General features: G+C 41.8%; 6 protein-coding genes across 7 annotated transcripts in view; 1 reads left to right on the top strand and 5 right to left on the bottom strand.

Annotated features, from left to right (window-relative positions):
* Window positions 1–94: 94 nt before the first annotated feature.
* On the bottom strand, window positions 95–559 carry RB195_022249 (uncharacterized protein; the record flags this gene model as incomplete). Its single annotated transcript, XM_064209307.1, has 1 exon — window positions 95–559. One exon carries the CDS (start codon window positions 557–559, stop codon window positions 95–97), a length of 465 nt encoding a protein of 154 aa, XP_064065188.1.
* Window positions 560–4182: 3623 nt separating this feature from the next.
* On the bottom strand, window positions 4183–4410 carry RB195_022248 (uncharacterized protein; the record flags this gene model as incomplete). Its single annotated transcript, XM_013447847.2, has 1 exon — window positions 4183–4410. One exon carries the CDS (start codon window positions 4408–4410, stop codon window positions 4183–4185), a length of 228 nt encoding a protein of 75 aa, XP_013303301.2.
* Window positions 4411–4969: 559 nt separating this feature from the next.
* RB195_022247 (uncharacterized protein) lies at window positions 4970–5233 on the bottom strand (the record flags this gene model as incomplete). The annotated part of the gene is made up of 1 exon (XM_064209306.1): window positions 4970–5233. The coding sequence occupies one exon, from the start codon at window positions 5231–5233 to the stop codon at window positions 4970–4972; it is 264 nt and encodes an 87-aa protein (XP_064065187.1).
* On the bottom strand, window positions 4970–5652 carry RB195_022246 (uncharacterized protein; the record flags this gene model as incomplete). Its single annotated transcript, XM_064209305.1, has 3 exons — window positions 4970–5252; window positions 5313–5394; window positions 5586–5652. 3 exons carry the CDS (start codon window positions 5650–5652, stop codon window positions 4970–4972), a joined length of 432 nt encoding a protein of 143 aa, XP_064065186.1.
* Window positions 5653–8577: 2925 nt separating this feature from the next.
* Window positions 8578–16964, top strand: part of RB195_022241 (uncharacterized protein) — a gene marked incomplete at both ends in the record, with an annotated part of 30111 nt that continues 21724 nt past the window's right edge. For both annotated transcript variants that reach the window (XM_064209300.1, XM_013447844.2), the window contains 3 exons: window positions 8578–8671; window positions 8732–8833; window positions 8886–8956. In XM_064209300.1, the coding sequence (XP_064065181.1) occupies window positions 8578–8671; window positions 8732–8833; window positions 8886–8956 (267 nt within the window). The remainder of the gene's footprint in view (window positions 8672–8731; window positions 8834–8885; window positions 8957–16964) is intronic.
* On the bottom strand, window positions 12558–15106 carry RB195_022245 (uncharacterized protein; the record flags this gene model as incomplete). The annotated part of the gene is made up of 3 exons (XM_064209304.1): window positions 12558–12601; window positions 13706–14563; window positions 15064–15106. 3 exons carry the CDS (start codon window positions 15104–15106, stop codon window positions 12558–12560), a joined length of 945 nt encoding a protein of 314 aa, XP_064065185.1.

Raw genomic sequence — 16964 nt, 5'->3', positions numbered from 1 at the left:
TTATAAGTTTCCCGTCATTGGTTTGTGGGGAAGTTCAGTGATGTGGGTGAGAGAATGAGGTGTGAAAGGAGAGAGGAGTTCAAGACGCAGCATATCAGCAGCCATTTGAGGTTTTTGTATCTTTGTAAACCACCCACTCACGCGTAGATGACCGTTCATTTCTCAGACGAGCCTCGTGCCTTAACTCATAATCCCGTTTTCGTTCTGCCGCGGTCATGCTTTTGCGTACAAATATGTTCGAAAAGCTTGTGCGGCGTAGGAGATGCGCTCTTGACAGAGCCTTTGCCCAGTGGGAGCGAGAAGGGAGCACAACTTTAACAAGACGTGGCTTGTTACCGTTGAACTCTCCCAACCTATAAGCTACTTCGGGCAGGCAGTCAAACTCCAGCGCGTCAAGGACATTGGCCACTTTTTCTTCGAGGTCCCTCTGTCTTTTTATCAAAGATCTATCAGCACCCATTTCCGCTAAGCTAGTAATCACAATACTGCGGCCCCTCTTTTCAGCTCCAACTCCATCAGCCACTTCTTGTGTGATTTTTGTTTTCAAGGCAAGAACCATCTTCTCAATGACAGGATCTGTGTTTCTTTCCAAAATTTCGTTGATGATTCCGGCACAAGAGAGCGACTCGATGTCAATCTCATCATTTTTGGATTGAGAAACGGTTTGAGATGTCGAATGAGTGCTGATAGGTTCTTCCGTTTTGCGCGAAGAATTACGGAGAGTGTGTTGAGTAGATGCAGGTTATCAATAATCAATACTGACGATTTGCAACAGAGAAACGCGAAAAACTGAGTTCGAGACGTGAACGGAAGGAATTAGCGTGAAAAAGGAAAACGAGTTAGCAGAACCAAGAATGTGATGAAAAAAGTGAGTGAAATGATAAGATATAAAATTTATGAAACCAAGGAAAAGGGAAAAAAATTAGAATACAGAGAACTGGATAGGCAGCCGCACGCTGTGAGTGTACGATATATGATGACTTCTTTGGGAACTCAGCTGGGGACTATATGTAATATGGTATATAACATATATGATGCATGGGAGTGCTAATTTTCTTTCTAGTTCGTAATTGAAACTGCTCATTCGTCCCCGTAGCTGCTCCTTCGTCCCGGTGTTGTTTATTCATCATGTTTTCTCATCAAGTACAAATCAGGAGAAAATGCATACCTTGTTGTTGCTGCTGTTATTGTTCATCGAATATGTGATTTCGCCGCTGCAAGAAATGAATTTTGTGCTCTGTTAACTCTTGAGTAACGCGACTAATCTCCCTTTAATGCTGTCTGCTGGCTTATGAGCCCTTCTCTGCATAACGATGTTTTAAGGCAACTATTCAACTGATTAAATTGTTTAAATGGTTTTTAGGTATTCTTTTGTTGATGAGTACTATGAAAAAACCTTTCTGAGTTGTCCACCTTTATTCATACAGACAAACAATTTTTTTTATTCGAGAGACATCGACATATAAATGTGACATTTCTCTATTATATTAAATGATTAGAATAAAGCTGAATCTTATGAAACATGCCCACCATATGGATGAAAAAATCCATTTCTTTCAGTCAAACTGATTTATTTTATTTACGTTCTGCTCCCAGTTCTACTACGAGGAAGCTCACAATGAATAGCACCACATCCTTCATTATCTCACATTGTACATTTCAGAATAGTATCGTTTCAGAGTAGAATTCTTCCTAAGTTCTTCTTCGCCCCATTGCGTGCTCAACTTCGAAAACCGTAATGACGTAAGAGTAAGGATGCGGGGAACGGTAAAGAGGGTCCCGGCGGATTCTCCGCGAATGCCTCTGAGACATAACGTGCCCAGTGGATATGCTGGCGGATGCGCGAACATATCTCGACGAGGTCACGCTCCATTCGTTCATGAAGACGCAGACAACCGCCATAGATGTCCTTTCTGCCACAGAGACGCAGAAAACTGCGCAGTTACAAGGAAATATGCAAAGAGTGGTGTGAGCTGTCGAAATGACCGAATAAGTCAAAGAATAATAGCGTTAGATAGAAGTAGATGGGATTTTGTTTGGTGTTCTAATAAAGAAAAGGAGTGAGTTTGTCTTTATATCACCTTCAGAAAGTCTAGAAATCTTACCAAATTTGAACTCTTTTTCTTCCTGTAAGTTCCCGGAAGTCAGAGATACAGAAGGTCCCTCTGCCCAGAAATAAGTTAGGCTACAAAAAAGCTTGGGAGTTACAGGATAACGTTAATTCTCATTACTTTTGAGTTACTTTTGAGAGCTGGAATGTTCTTAACGAAAATGTTTTTAACGAAAATTTTTATGCACGTAATTTGAAGCTATTACATACATCCTTATCTCAAACTTCACGTGAGGATTTCTCTTGTTTCTGGTACGATTAATAAATTGAGATCACATTACAAAATTACAGTGAATGTGTCTGATTCTACGGAACAATTTAACAGATGGTGAATTATATCCCAGCCGGTGATGCAGCATATGATTAGCGGTATATAAGCAGAGTCAGCTATTTAGGTGCCAACGAAAGTGAATTTCTTTAGGAGACGCACCATCGCTAATTGTTCTGACGAGGCATGACCGAGGCATGGTTGAAATTCCGCCGGGACCCTCTTTATACGCACCCTAAGGATGCGGCTCCTGAAAAAAGACCGTAAAAATCTGATAAAACAATTTCAGTTTCGTTCCTGCGCTTAGACGGAATCATAGAAGACATTAAGTGACTCCTCCAGTAAGGAAGGCACAACATTTGAAAAGATAGGAAATCACTCTTTGACAAGAAAATTCCATAGGAAAACTGTGTACGGAAATGCACAAAAGAAATGTGGTGGAGAAAAGAGACAAAAAGGTGGAAGTAAGAGAAATTTATATCAGTTATAATTTGTATTCTATTTATTCATTGGGAATTTCTGTTTTCATTGTCTTAAATGTTTGTGTAACGTGTGTGCTTGGTGAGGTCTCATTCGAAAATACATGTCAAACATCGGCCGCACTCCCTCCCACCGCCCCTTTGGTCGATCATCATGGTATCATAAATGTGTAAATGTGTGCCTTTTTTACTTTGACAATCCCCTTCACTTTGAACATTCGGAGAAGGGTATGACCCCCTTCACCTCAAGAAAGTCATGCTCCTCTCTGTCGCACCTATGTTCTCAATGGCCTTATGAAATAGGCAGAACAGGAGGCTAAAAATTGCAAACATTCCTACCGTTCGACCGTATTCGTCAGTAGTATATGTCCCTGCGAAAATGCAATTCTGGTCCCTCAGCTACTTTTTTCCGCACAATTCATTGCGCCGAACTATTTCTGTGATGATTCGTGTGATGTTCATTCAGATTAGTTATACGAACTCTGAAACACGATTACGTATAGTTGAGCTGAAGAAGTACTGATGCGAGTTGGATCTATGGCGTTTCTCTTACTGCCGTAAAAAACAAAAAAACCAGCCAAGCTAGAGCAAGTGAAGCGCAAGGCTGTTATCAAAGCCTTTGTAACTGCTAATTACTTTTCGAAATCTCCATACCCACGTCGTTGACTGCCACCCTGTAATGCGATCGAATAGATGGCAAAGCTAGGGAAAGTCACGTAAAGAGACTTGAAGGAATATTTTTTCTGCAGCTTTCTAGGTTGGGTCTTTCATTTCGTGTACATGTATAAATCTTGACTTATTTAGTGACCCTTTCTTGTTCGTATGTAGAGGTGGGCGTAGTTGCAACTAGTGCTCTGTGGCTTTACCAAGAGAAAATATAATGCGCAAACAAACCTGAAACCACTCTTTTCAATAAGTTGGAGAACATAACACGCATCACTGATGTCAAAAACATCACTGTTTTGAAGCTTTGCGTAGAACTTGCTTCTCAGTTGTTCCTCCCAGAAAATTCGTGTTTGGACTTTTCGCTTCCCTATGCATGAATAGAAAGTGAATAGGAGCTACACAGACATCCCATTTACTGGACATGATGGACTTAGCTAAGGAGGACCTGTGAAATGACATGTCCATCCTGCTTCAGTTAGTTAAGAGGCAAGTGGACATGGCTGTCGAAGAGATCGGAGTAGAAGGCGTGGATGATTGTCTCCATTCCCCTTCTCGATGCTATGACTATTCCATTTGGGTTCCAGAGAGCAATCATCCTCGTCTTTCGATTGGCGAATTCTCGACGGGCGTAGCGAACGCTCTTTCCCACCTCTGCAGCTTCAGCCAACACTTCTGCTTTTCTCTCTTTGAGGTGTTCTTTTATCGCCTCTCTGCAAGGCGTTGCGAGCTTCCTGGTTGCCTGCTGCTCGTCCAGCTCTACACTGACGTGTCAGCTCTAGACTTACCGGAGACACCCGTCTCTTGGTGGTTTTAGAACTCTGAGCCTTCTTCATGCAGTCATGAAGATGTTCAACGAGCCAATTGTATACCTCGTCGCTCTTGTCCATTGCGGAATCTTCCCAAGAGCTGGCTAGCGTGGATAAAAGATCCCGGCTAGTGATAGTCCTGAGACTTCGCTCTTTGAACTTCGGAGGTTTCTCTTCTCTCCAGGCAAGCAATAATCTCTCCCGGAGGCGGAGATGGTCCGATCTCGTATAAAACTTTGGCACAACAGCGACATACGTCAGGCAAAACCTTTTACTGACGATGTAGTCAATTTCAGTATGGTGCCTTCCACCGGGTGACTTCCACGTTCAGCGTACAGAGTAAGGCTTGTGGAATTGTGAGTTTCCATGGATGGTCTTAGTCGTCATGATAAACTCAGAGAGCCTCTCCCCTGTTTCTTCCATTGCAGGCCGTGGGTCCCGTAGTGAAGTTCCTCTGACGTTCTTCTGGGGCCGATCTTGGCGTTAAAATCACCAACAGTGACCTTTGTAAAAAAAAAGTGGTCTTCTCTGTAGAATTTCTCTAGGTCTGTATAGAAAGCTTCGACATTTTCTTCTTCGTAGCTTGATGTTGGAGCGTAAGGGACGAAGATAGTCAAAGTTGGCGTTGGACCACATCTTCTCATCCGCAGCCGTTCGATTCGGGTCGCAAGTTGTCCGAAAGAGTCGATGTTCTTTGCCATACTCGTCGTCGTCCCGTCTCGGTCAGTCCGATGTCGTACTTAAACTTCTTGGCTTGCGTCATCAGACCTTCGATAGCCGATGCAAGCGTATGGGCGTTATAAGTACAGATCGTCATCTTAGTCCTTTTCCTTTTCAGTATCCTAAATGACTCCCGCAATCCCGTCCTTCCTGGCTGTACCTTACCAGGCTTTCCTCCGGACATAGAAGAGACTTTCTCATTGCTGTGAGATGCTTATAATTTCAAAACCTATGGACAGATTGCGGGCTTCTAGTCCGCTGACCTTTTGGGAGAACGTTGCGTTTTCACGAAGTGGACAGGTGGAGCTGATTCGTTGGAGGCGACTCCAAACCACCGTTGCACTCCTAAAAGAAGGCTAACTATGCACAATTACACGAACAAAAAGAAGGTCATGAATTTAGTTCCTGCAAAGTGAAGACTTTGAGGGGATGATGGATCAAGAGAAACTTCTGAACTGGTAGAAACATATTTCCTTCGTGTTACGACTACGAAAGATTAAAATAGTGAACAAAAGAGTGGGAAACAACAAACAAACCGAAATCAATTCCCTCCAGACTAATATTTTGGAGGTATCCCAGGAGCAAGGCAAGCGATAAAACCATTGAAACAGGACTTCACTAGGACTGTGTATTTCTAGCTATGCACTATAGTTTGCAAAAATAATGAAAAACCATAGAAAAACAAAGAAAAGAGGTCCGCATACTGTAGTCAGTGCAAGTCATCACCTAGGACGTGCTGCGTCATGTTGCAGCGCGTTTCAAAAGTACGCTTGTCCCATCACTCGAAGAGGCTGTTTTCTACTGCGATTCTTGCATCCATCAGAGTAGAGCATGAAGGATTCTAAACGAACTAACCGTGTGATTACGCTCTAGATTCTCGAATTACGCTAGGGTACTTTTTCATTTATTACGCTCAGTAGCGTGCCAGAAGTACTTGGCAGGGATGAATAACAATAAATCCAAAAATACAAAAAAAAAAAACAATAGAATGAGCATAGGAATAAGCAATAGGATTAGTTTCGTGTACGATGCGGGACAAGGATGATTTAATAATCAAACGCATCAAAAGCTCAGGAAGTTAAGTATTAAGATCTGTGGAATTGTCAAAGTGTAGGTAGGTTATAAATATTAGTGGCATCCATAGACATCAGCCAGCAAGCTTTTAATAGAAGTTATACGTACAGTACCGGCAGTTCAGTTATCGGGTATGATGGCCCACCCCGCTCAACCGGTGTGTAGGGATGGCAGCATTAGTGATATAGGCTTGATAAAGAAGAACTGGAGGGAAATACCAACAATGCTGGATCAAAAATCTGAGCGTAATGCTTCAGGAAATACCGTACTTGTTTGATCCCTGCTAACAAACTATAGTCTGGATAGTACTATAAGCGGATAGTGTGATTCAAAGGTTAAAATAAAAAATAGGTTAAAATAACTACAGTCAAGCTGCTAGCTACATAAATAGTGAAACAAAGAGAAACAGCGAAAGACGAAACAGAAAAACAACTAACCAAAGGCATCGAACTTTAACATATAGACGGATTTGGAGGCAACGCTCAGAAGATCGACAAAGCAGGGGTAAAGGCGTTTGAACTTAGCATTGGTTTGTAAAAATTGTATTTTTTTGAGAAAGATGACTTTTCCACCGGGAAGGGCTGAGAACAGAAGAAGAAGGTCGGAGAATTTCAAGGCTTAAAAGTTGTACTAGATCAACTTCTCTTAGCCTGCGTTAGAAAATCATGCTGTTTTCGGCAATAAGCACTTGCATAGGAAAGAGACAAGACTATTTAGTAGTACGATTGAAGAACATGTTAGAGAGATGAGGGTACTAGATGAGATGAAGGTAGTAGAGAGATGAGGGTTAAGGTATATATATATATATATATATATATATATATATATATATATATATATATATATATATATATATATATATATATATATATATATATATATATATATATATATATATATATATATATATATATATATATATATATGTATAATATATAATGCGGATCCTCCTATTCTGGGACTGCTAGGTCTAAACACCCAGTATCTGCTGGGCACCAGTTTATTCTCATTTCGGACTATTTGGAAGAAAAACACTGAATCTGAGACTATTCTTCTACACAACAAACGTTCCAATGATGATATTTTTAATGGAGTGCAGTAACTGGGTGTGCTTTGGTATATACAACCAATTCTAGGGAAAACTAGTCTTGTGAAAGTTTTTTGGACTCTTCCAATCTTAGCAATGTTTCTTTTTCGGCATAGGGACTCGAGATTTGTAAGCAGTACTCTAAATGAGGCAATACAAACGCTTAATACAGTAATGTAAGGATTCTTGGATCACTGTAGCGAATCTCATGATTTATTGGGTCGCCGTTGCCAAGAGGCATAACACAGCATTTGCTAGTTAATTGCGAAGCGCCATTTGAATGCCCAGAGAACAGTATTAGCCACGGTAGACTGTAAATAGGAGCGCATTATATCACGGTTTTCCGAACTGTAGATGCAGTAAATTTTACTATCGTCTGCCTACACTTGTAGTGTAATTTTAAGTAGAGCTCTAAGAAAAGTTGATAGGTCTGTTGTATGCAAAAGGAATAGTAAGGAGGAAAGTGCTCCAACTTGTGGTGCACCACTTTTACAATGGAATATTTTGGAATATGCTTATCCTCTTTTAACAATCTTGTACTTATTAGCGAGGTATGGTCTGATCCGTGCTAATATCTTACCTCAGATCCCAATACTTTTCGTTAACAGTAAGTTGTGAAAAACTTTATCAAAAGCATTCGATAAATCGATATAGACCATTTTGACCGAATTTTCTTCGCATAGAGCAGAGTTCCTGTTGTGGATGGTATCAATTAGGTTAATGGTTGCTGAGGGGCCTGGCAAAAAGCCATGTTGTTCCCTAGGAAGAAAATTAGTTTTCAGAAGCCGGGATGAGAGCTTATCCCTTTACGTTTTTTCATTGACTTTTGCCGGAGTGGAAGTGATGCTAATTGAACGAAAATCCGATGTCAGACTTGCGCTGGAAGCTTTGGGAATAGCTTTAGCTAGAGCTTCCTTCCACAGTCCGCGGGCTAAGCCAACTAGCATGGAAACATTGAAGTGGTAAGCTAAAGGCTGACAAAGTTTTTGCACACTTCTTGTAGAACTATTTATGGGACACTATCGTAAGGTAGTGGATGCTTTCAAGCGTTTACGTTTAAGAAGAATATCATTAGGATGAAAACAGATGTTGCCTTAAGGAAAAGGAGAATCGGGAGGATTTCTAAGCAGTGTGCGATTAGTTAAACATCGAGTTCCTATGCAAATTTTCATACATTAGCTGATTTTTTCGATTACATGTCACCATTTTTGATGTAGGACCTGAGCACTACACCTCTGAGAACATTGTGTGTATATCGGTGTGATAGTTGCGAACATCTTGATGTATAGAGACTCCTGGAGGCGGTAAGGTCGGGAGTTTTCGTGGGTTACTTCTACGTGATAAAGTACACCTTTCCAGCGAATTCGATGAACACATCCAATGGAAGTAGTTTGTCCTGTAAATGTGTTGGCGAACTAATAAACAGAATAGTAGATTTGCGTCGAGGGAGTTCTACACAAGGTTTGTGTTTTCAACATCACCTCCATCACTCATTGTGAGCTAACACTTCCATACATTCAGATAGTGAGTTATCTGTTGTAAATAATTGTGAAGTGCAGTGGGCACAACTTTTTATGGAGTTTATTTTGGGAACCGCTTACTGTCAAGGGCAAACTTGTCAAGGTAAGTATCTTGACATCATCCAACTGTTTTGCAATTCCGTACTGCATTGTAGCCCATTCGGACGATATGATTTGGTATGTACACTTATCGAAGATGAATGCTTCTTTTTACTTAGGCCACCCGGTGAGTAATGTATCACTACCTTGTCCAAACTTTGGTTAATGACTGGCTATATCCGTCCGAACAACAAAACCAAACAAATTATAATGAATGATACTAGATTAAACAAATTGGAACAAACAAATCAATCCAAAAGACCTTCCTAAGAGTACTTTAGAGGTGATCTATGTCACCCAACAATAGACGTTAATGGGTTTTTATACCTAACACTTGTAAAATGGGGCAAGGGTAGGGTTCATGAGGAGTCCACGTTAATTAGGTGGAGCCAGCTCTGTGCCTGCAGCACTGGTCGCCGGCGCAAGTATACCCTCAAATCTACAAATAAGCCAGCGCAGGCGGTTATGTCGCGTAGCGCTGGATCGATGCCAGCTCAGCAGCACCAGAGTTCCTCCGATGAGGCAGACGGCCTCCAGGTGAGGCCGGGAATTCCGTCCTTGAATGGCCAACAGAGGACTCATGACCTGTTTCTTCTGCTGTTCATTTTTATCTAGCATGACTCTATCGTGATGTAATTCTTAGAAATACTTCCATTATAGTCATGAACATATAATGCTATATAATAACGCGCTTATTCTGTCACGTGTGTGTTGTGTACAACGAAATTCCAGAAAGCAGTGAGACGCGCCAAGCAGTGCTATATAGGTGCGCTGGCGCCACAAAGCGACAAAATGGAGTAGGATGGGTCCCACGGCAACAAAAGCGCTGGGATTGATTCCAAAGCGCGGGATTAGTGCAACGGCGCAAGAAATTGGACTCAGCGGGATTATTGTACATGAGCACTGCGCAATAATTCCAGACGGTTTCGTCGTAAAGTAAATAAGACATTGTGAGCCGTCTTATGGCTGTGACAACAGCCGTGAATGCACATCAATGTACGCCTCTGAATTTTCCCTCGCCTCTGGTTACGCGCACCATGTTTGCGGTATCCTTTCTTTAAAGACTGGATACATGCATGCAGAGAGCTGCTTAAATAGTAGTTAGCAGTTTACGTGATCTGACGTGGAACCGCTGTCCTTATCAGTAAGATGATAGCGTTAGTGTCATTTCACGTTTGCATTCTATGTTAATTGCTGGGTAAAACGACGAAAAGGTGTATGATACCTCAAAATTTGCTTTCAAACTGCTGCGATGTTGAAGGGATATAAGTGTAAAATCAAGTTTCAATGTCCTCTAAATGTAGGATAGTCGGACAACTATAGCAAAACGACTACAAGAAAACATAGATAGACGATCTTCAATGATTGCGTATGTTCCTAAAAAAAGAGCGAAATAAGTCTGTATTTGGAAAAAAAGCAATGTTTAAGTTTGTTGGAGAAATTTATCGGAAGTGGTCCCGTCAAGAGTTCACTTCAGACGTGCAAGAAGATGTACATATATATGCTGTATATGTGTGTGTGTTTTTTTTTTGTCTGTGTGTCACGAAAAAAACTCCTCACTGATGCAAAATTCTGCATTGGTGAGGCACCGAATCATCGCCATGCACCTGATAGGCGTGCACTCTACCTTTTATCCATTGTCCAAAGTTATGTAGCTATCGATGTTGGCTTTGATAAGGCAAGATAGTTTCTCTCATATGTTAGTGTTTGATAAGGCAAGATAGTTTCTCTCATATGTTAGTGAGGGTAGATAAACTTTTATGTGAATGTATACTCCCAAATTTGCAAACTATCATGCTGTGTAATAACGGGCTTATTCTGTCACGTGTGTGTGTGTCTGTGTATGTGTGTGTGTCTCAGTCAAGAAATTTCAAAAGAGAGGAAGACGGATACCATGGCTTCGGTTTGGCGCGCTAGGGCTTCAGCGCGGTAAAATTGGGTGCGACGGGTCCCACAGGGTCGGAATGGTCGCCGGTGCCAAAAAGCTATAGAGCGGGGAGATACGGTATCCGCTGCGCCCGATTGGTGCGCGGAAGCCCCAACGTAGTAGAATAGGTTTCTATGGTTCCTTCACATATCTATTTCCCAGCATGTCTCCCTAACGCTTCTATCATCCTTTTTTCAAAAGGAGGAAACACACGTGCGAACGGCTGCTTAAATACAGTACACAGTGGCCAACAGTTTACACGATCTGACGTAGAACGTTATTTTGATCACTACGATAGTGATATTCACGTCTTCATGTTAGCACATCATTCTTTGCTAATAGATGAGAACGAAGGAACCTCATGTTTCGAATATTGTTTCCAAATTGTGGAGGGTTTGAGAGGAACATAGATGTAAAATCAAGTTTGATTGTTCTCCAAATATAGAACTGAGCGTTTAGGGAAAAACCATAAAATGCTTCACCTATGCTTAAATTTTTGGGTAAAAAAAATTGAAGAAAGCGTTGGTACAAAAAAAAAGTAGTTCTATTTTTACAAAAAATGTCGCTACTGTTATTTGTATGTGGCGCCAGATACCTATAGAAGAGATGAGACGGGTCCACCGGCGTCGGGGTGGTGCGCCGGCGTCGTGAAGCTATAAAATGTGGTGAGACGGGTCCCATGGCGTCAAATTCTTGTGTCGTGGTGTAGAAGTATCGTGCAGTAACTTCGTGTGCATGTCGCAAAAGGTAAATGGGACGTTGCAAACGTTTCATAGTCGTGTCCACTTTCCGCGTTGCTTTTCACCTCAACGACTCCCCCGTTCCTCAGAAAGTGGAAACACGCATGCAAGCGGCTGCTTAAATAGTAGAAAGTTTTTTTGTATGATCTGACGCGGAACGCTATCTTTATCAGTACGATGATGGCGTTCACGTCATTTTATGTTATTAAACACAATTATTCAACAAAAAAAAACATTATTCTGGGATAACTGTTAGGGAGAATTAAGAGGAAAACTCATGCTTCGAGTAATGCTTTCAAATAGTGTTTACATTATTTTGGGAACGAAGAAGTGTTTGAAGCTGAAGTTTGAATATTCCCCAAGTGTAGAACTGACGCGTTCAGAAAGAAAACTATGAATCATTTCGTCTTTATTTGTAACAAAAAAGAGGAAAAGAGGAAGAAAGCGTTGTTAAAACAACACAAATCTAATTTCAGAGAATAAACAAGAATTTCTGAGAATTCCAGAGAAAAAGAGAATAAATAAACAATTATTAATTTTCATTGATCAATGAAGTGGAGCGAAGCGATCACCACAGAAAGTAGGTCCATTTTGAAACACAAATTTTGACGCATTTCAAAGCTTCCTCTATATAAATGCGGCGAGTGAGTATCGTTACTTAAAGGCATCACGCCACGAATCTGGGGTGATAAGGGTTCCTGGTGGGTTATGTCTGTACGGGGTCGTAGATTTTGGGGAAGAGGGTTTCGAGCGTTCCGGGGTGCTGTTTTTTTACGAAGAGTTGTATTGGAGCTCGCCTTGTGAACGCGCCATCTTCGGGGCCACTTTTTTTTTACTGTAAATGGGAAGAAATGGACGGAATCACCTTTTTTTTCCACAATCTCTCCGTATAAGCATAACACACCTGAAACCCGTACCGTCCCTGATTCGTGGGGTGATACCTTAAATTCACGCTTTGTTACTATATACGAAGACTACATAAAAGCTATATTTCTAATGCATATTCTAATTTTTAATTGATTTTCTTGAGCTGTGGCCAAGATTGTTATTGATCGTCTTTATTAAACAACAGCTAACGTTTCGGTCTTATCGCCTTCGTCAGAGCCTGGAAAATTCAAAGCCATTAGTGATTTACCCTCTCAAGTGCCTCATTGCCGTACAGAAAGCATCCAAATGGTAGGCAAACTCAAACAGCAACACATTGGCTAGTGCTTACCTCATTAGCTAGACTTGGTAACGCAACAGACCGCCACGCACCACAACTATGAGTCACAAGGGTTTTATAGGAACCTCACGGCTCGCCCCGTAGATCAAAACCCGCATAGGTCTTGATATGGGGGTAACTCGTTTGTGATAGCAATGCACTCATCCTTTTTGTTCATTTTTGGACTTTTGGCGGTTATCCAAAAGGCCTCTAGTGTTCTGCATGCTGTGGTCTCGGACTCGTAGGATAATATACTAACTTCTACCTCTACTTCGGAGTTTGGATGACATATTCTACGGTGTGCTCCAAGTGGGGTGAAGGTTTTAGATTTTGCGAGTCCATCTAGATGCTTCTTGACCCTAATACACAGCGGACGTACCGTTTCCCCTATATAATCATCACCACACAACCCGCACATGATACGATACACTGCTCCTGATGCCATGCAATCACCCTCTCTGCCCTACGGCAAACCACGCAGTTGGGAGTTGTGCAGAGTTGATCATACGCACGATTACGTACCAGCTGACCCTTGAAGTTTGCTGGAGGTATTTCCACAACCCTCACGTCATTCTCTAGACCCGCTTTTCGTAGGCAGCTCCGTACCGCTCCGCTCATATCATCAGATGTATAAGGTGAACAGAAAAGGATCTTTTCTAGGTTTTCACTACGTTGGACCTTCGAGAGGGATGCCGTGCTTGTCCGGTAGCACCATCTCCAGTTGGGTATCCATTGGATATTGCCACTTTATGGGCCAGATTTACAGACCATGTTTTTTCCTGGCTACTCGATAAGACTCTTGCCGCCGTGCTATACGTGTTACCTATAACAGTTTTTTTTTCATTTTGCTGGGATGCGCTGAAAGATAGTGGATTAAAATGGTTTTGCTACTGATTTTCCGGCACCACTTAGTCTTCCACATCCCATTGCGCAAGTAAATGTGCACATTCAAGAAAGCCAACCAGTTGTCTATCGTTCTCTCCCTTGTGAACTTAATGTGCGGACACTGCTGGTTGAGAAGATTGAAGCACGTGTCTAGTTCTGCTTGTGTTGAGCAGACGACGCAACAGTCATCTATGTAACGATAATACAGCAGTGGTTTGCGATCTATTATAGGCTTTTCGATCTTGGCCATGAAAACAATGGCGAGAGCGGGTGCCAGCCTTTGTCCCATAGTTAGGCCTCCAAGTTGTCGGTAGTACTGTCCCGACCATCGGAAAATCGAGCAATTCAAGCATTCATTTATCAGTGTCATGATCTGCCTAATGCTCGATCCATACATTTTCAATGAAGCCTGGCGCTGCATGAGCAGTTCGTGAACAGCCTGCATCGCTACATCGTTTGAAACGCTCGTATAGAGTGACGTAACGTCAAAGATCTCCACTACACATTCACGCTCAAACGAGGTACTGCGGAGATGTTTTAGGAAGTTGTTAGAACTGCTGAGGTGGGCAGGGGCATATTTGAGCAGCTGATTTAGGATTATGTTGAGCAGCCAGGAAATGCTATCTGTGGGGCCCCCGATACCGCTAATGATAGGTCTCACTTTAAAGTCTCGTGGATCGTTCGAAGCGAGGCTATTTTCAGAGAGCTTGTGAGTTTTGATTAGCGTGTATAGGACTGGACATGCGAGTAAGTCGTTTTTGAGACGCGTAATAAGGTTTTTTGGTAGCCCTGCTGTTCCAGCTGTTTCTACCCAAACCCTGTCTGGGCGGCGATATTGCTTTCTAAACTCATTGGCGGAGGATGGAACATATAGACTGTCATCCTCAAGATGCTGTCTCGTTATCGCCTTGTCTAGTTCACGTGACAGAACAACAAATTCGCCTCTTTTTTCACTAACGGAGACCTTAATCTCTCCAGCTGTAATGAGATTGCATATCTCACGTAGGCCTCAGCGTTGCGCGACAGAAAGATTGGAATTTACGCGTCTTTTCGAGAAACGCTCCAAAACGGAGTACACCGATGTTGCGAACATTCGAAACTTGTTGTCTACCGTGGGGTTGGGTTCAGGTGGTTTATACATCATACGCGGGAAAGGTATGGAAGGTAACCATACTCGCTCAGCTATTCCGTTCTCTTGCCTTCGCTCTTCTTCTTTTGCTCTCAGTCGCAACCTATCATGAACCAATTGGAGGCCGCCCACAATCTTGCGTGATACCTCAGGACTTATTGATTGCACAGGCGCGAAACTAGGGCCGAGATCAAAAACGGAAAGCACGTCAGCTGAGAAGAGTACATCGCCAATCACAGAAACACAAAATGAAAGTTGTGCACTGTTCTTATTAGCAATGGTGCCGTGACTTGTGATGCTTTAACTTGTGATCTGCACATACAGAGGTAGATTTAACAGATTTACTGACCTTCTGATGCTGCTGATGGTCTACTAAAACTACGTTTCAACATGCCGAGATTCAAAGACAGTCGAACATAGGCATATTCTAATTGCTACGATTTCTACCGTTTTGTACGAGTAAAAACTTGGCTTCAAGTTGTACTCTAGTTAGTCGCCGTTATGTTCAAGATCGATACGGCTAGAAATAATCGCTGAATGATGATCATACGGTGTTCTTTCCGCAAGAAATGCCCATAGGGATACTGTGGGCCTGCAAGACAGTTTTCGCACTTGCCAGGACGATTGACAACATTAACAATCATTCGAATACCAATAAAACAATCTAACATAAACTAAGACAAATTAAGAAGAAGCGAATAAATTAAAATAAGAACATGTTTAGAAGGATTTCTTTTAATAATACATACCACTTCAAAAACTACACACTACAAAAATCAGGTGAGTCCGAATAGGATTGCAAAAACAGATAAAACCAAGCTCTAAGCTTCTCAAGTTTTGAATCCGATAGGAAGGAAGCTACAGATAGAATTTTACACAACACTCCATTCTCATGTTCACCATCTACGCGGATTGCAGCGGTCATCATCGCATTCTGAGATCTTTGATCAATCTGCCTAGGTTCATCTGCGGAAAGTAGATGGGCGGAGTATCCTGTATGGGCAGCATAAATGTCCGCTGTCGCTACCGACCACAACTGAGCGCAGTTATCGACGTACGCAACTTCTAAGGATATATTCTGACAGCTGCTCTGGATACCTCCTGATCTGCACTGTTCATGTCTTGCTGTACATGTTTTACTGCAGACCCCATGGGGAAAAGTGAGACCTGAGTATCATTTTTGAGAGATAGCATGGTGGTTCGGCGATCCGATTGTATTGGTGGATGGCAGAGCCATTAGTTCTTTCGTTTCCGCTTGCGTTCAATATAGAATCTGATTTATGAATGCTCTCTTAGTAACCTACATAGGACCAAGAAACCATTCTTGGGACCTGGTTACTTCGAAACTGTACGGGAAACATACCACAGTGCGAACAAGACAAAAAGGATTGGAGAACAAATTGGGTGGGTCACCCTCATCCTTTGGATGGAGAATACGACATTTTAACAGGCCGATTCATAGCCAGAAACTCGTTGTGACTTTCATCGACACCAGTCCGACACGAACAAATGGCGTAGTCATCAAACGACGGCAGCGAAGGATACTACAATACGCAATAAACTGACAGATTCACCGTCATGAAACTCAGTAGGGCAAGACGTTTTCACCTGAATGATGTTGATTAATGCACGAGCAAATTTAGCATCTCAGGGAGCACACTACAATTTTTGTCTAACATCAATTTCGATGTTAGAACAAACTACGAACACGACCTTTTTCCAAACTTGACAAAACAGTAAGTACACTTCGAACCTCACGTCTTAGTCAGGAACGGATCTTCTTGTTTTCTTAGTGTTAGGTCCTTCCCTTAACTGTTTTTCGTTGATATTTATTATCCTTCAAAAAAAAAATTGAGTGAAACCAAGGACACAGTGATTATGAGAAAGACTAAAACATAACTTTCAAACGAATTACAGGGAATAACGGGCAACGAACATCAATGTGAGATGAAAGCTAGTTCTTGTCTGACATAATTCTGCGTCGATAAAGATTAAAAATCGTTGTCAGCGAGGGAAAAAATGTAGTCCTGGTAAGGTAACCAGGCTGACGCTTTGTTGGTATTATATGCGCAAATCGCAATGGTATTTTCGAAAAGGAGCGAGTTAAAGATAGATTTGTGATGATCTAGCAACCATGGGAAGACTGTTTTTATTAACACAAAAGTGAAACTCACCAGCTGTTAGAAATCTACTGTCATTCTTCCTAAATCCCAATCACATCTGCTAACTTCTACTTTTACCTGACTGTGA

The sequence above is a fragment of the Necator americanus genome, chromosome X, assembly GCF_031761385.1.
Source record: "Necator americanus strain Aroian chromosome X, whole genome shotgun sequence".
Lineage (NCBI taxonomy): Eukaryota > Metazoa > Nematoda > Chromadorea > Rhabditida > Ancylostomatidae > Necator > Necator americanus.
The sequence above is the reverse complement of the archived record's forward strand: the minus strand, read 5'-3'. Positions and strand labels throughout refer to the sequence as shown.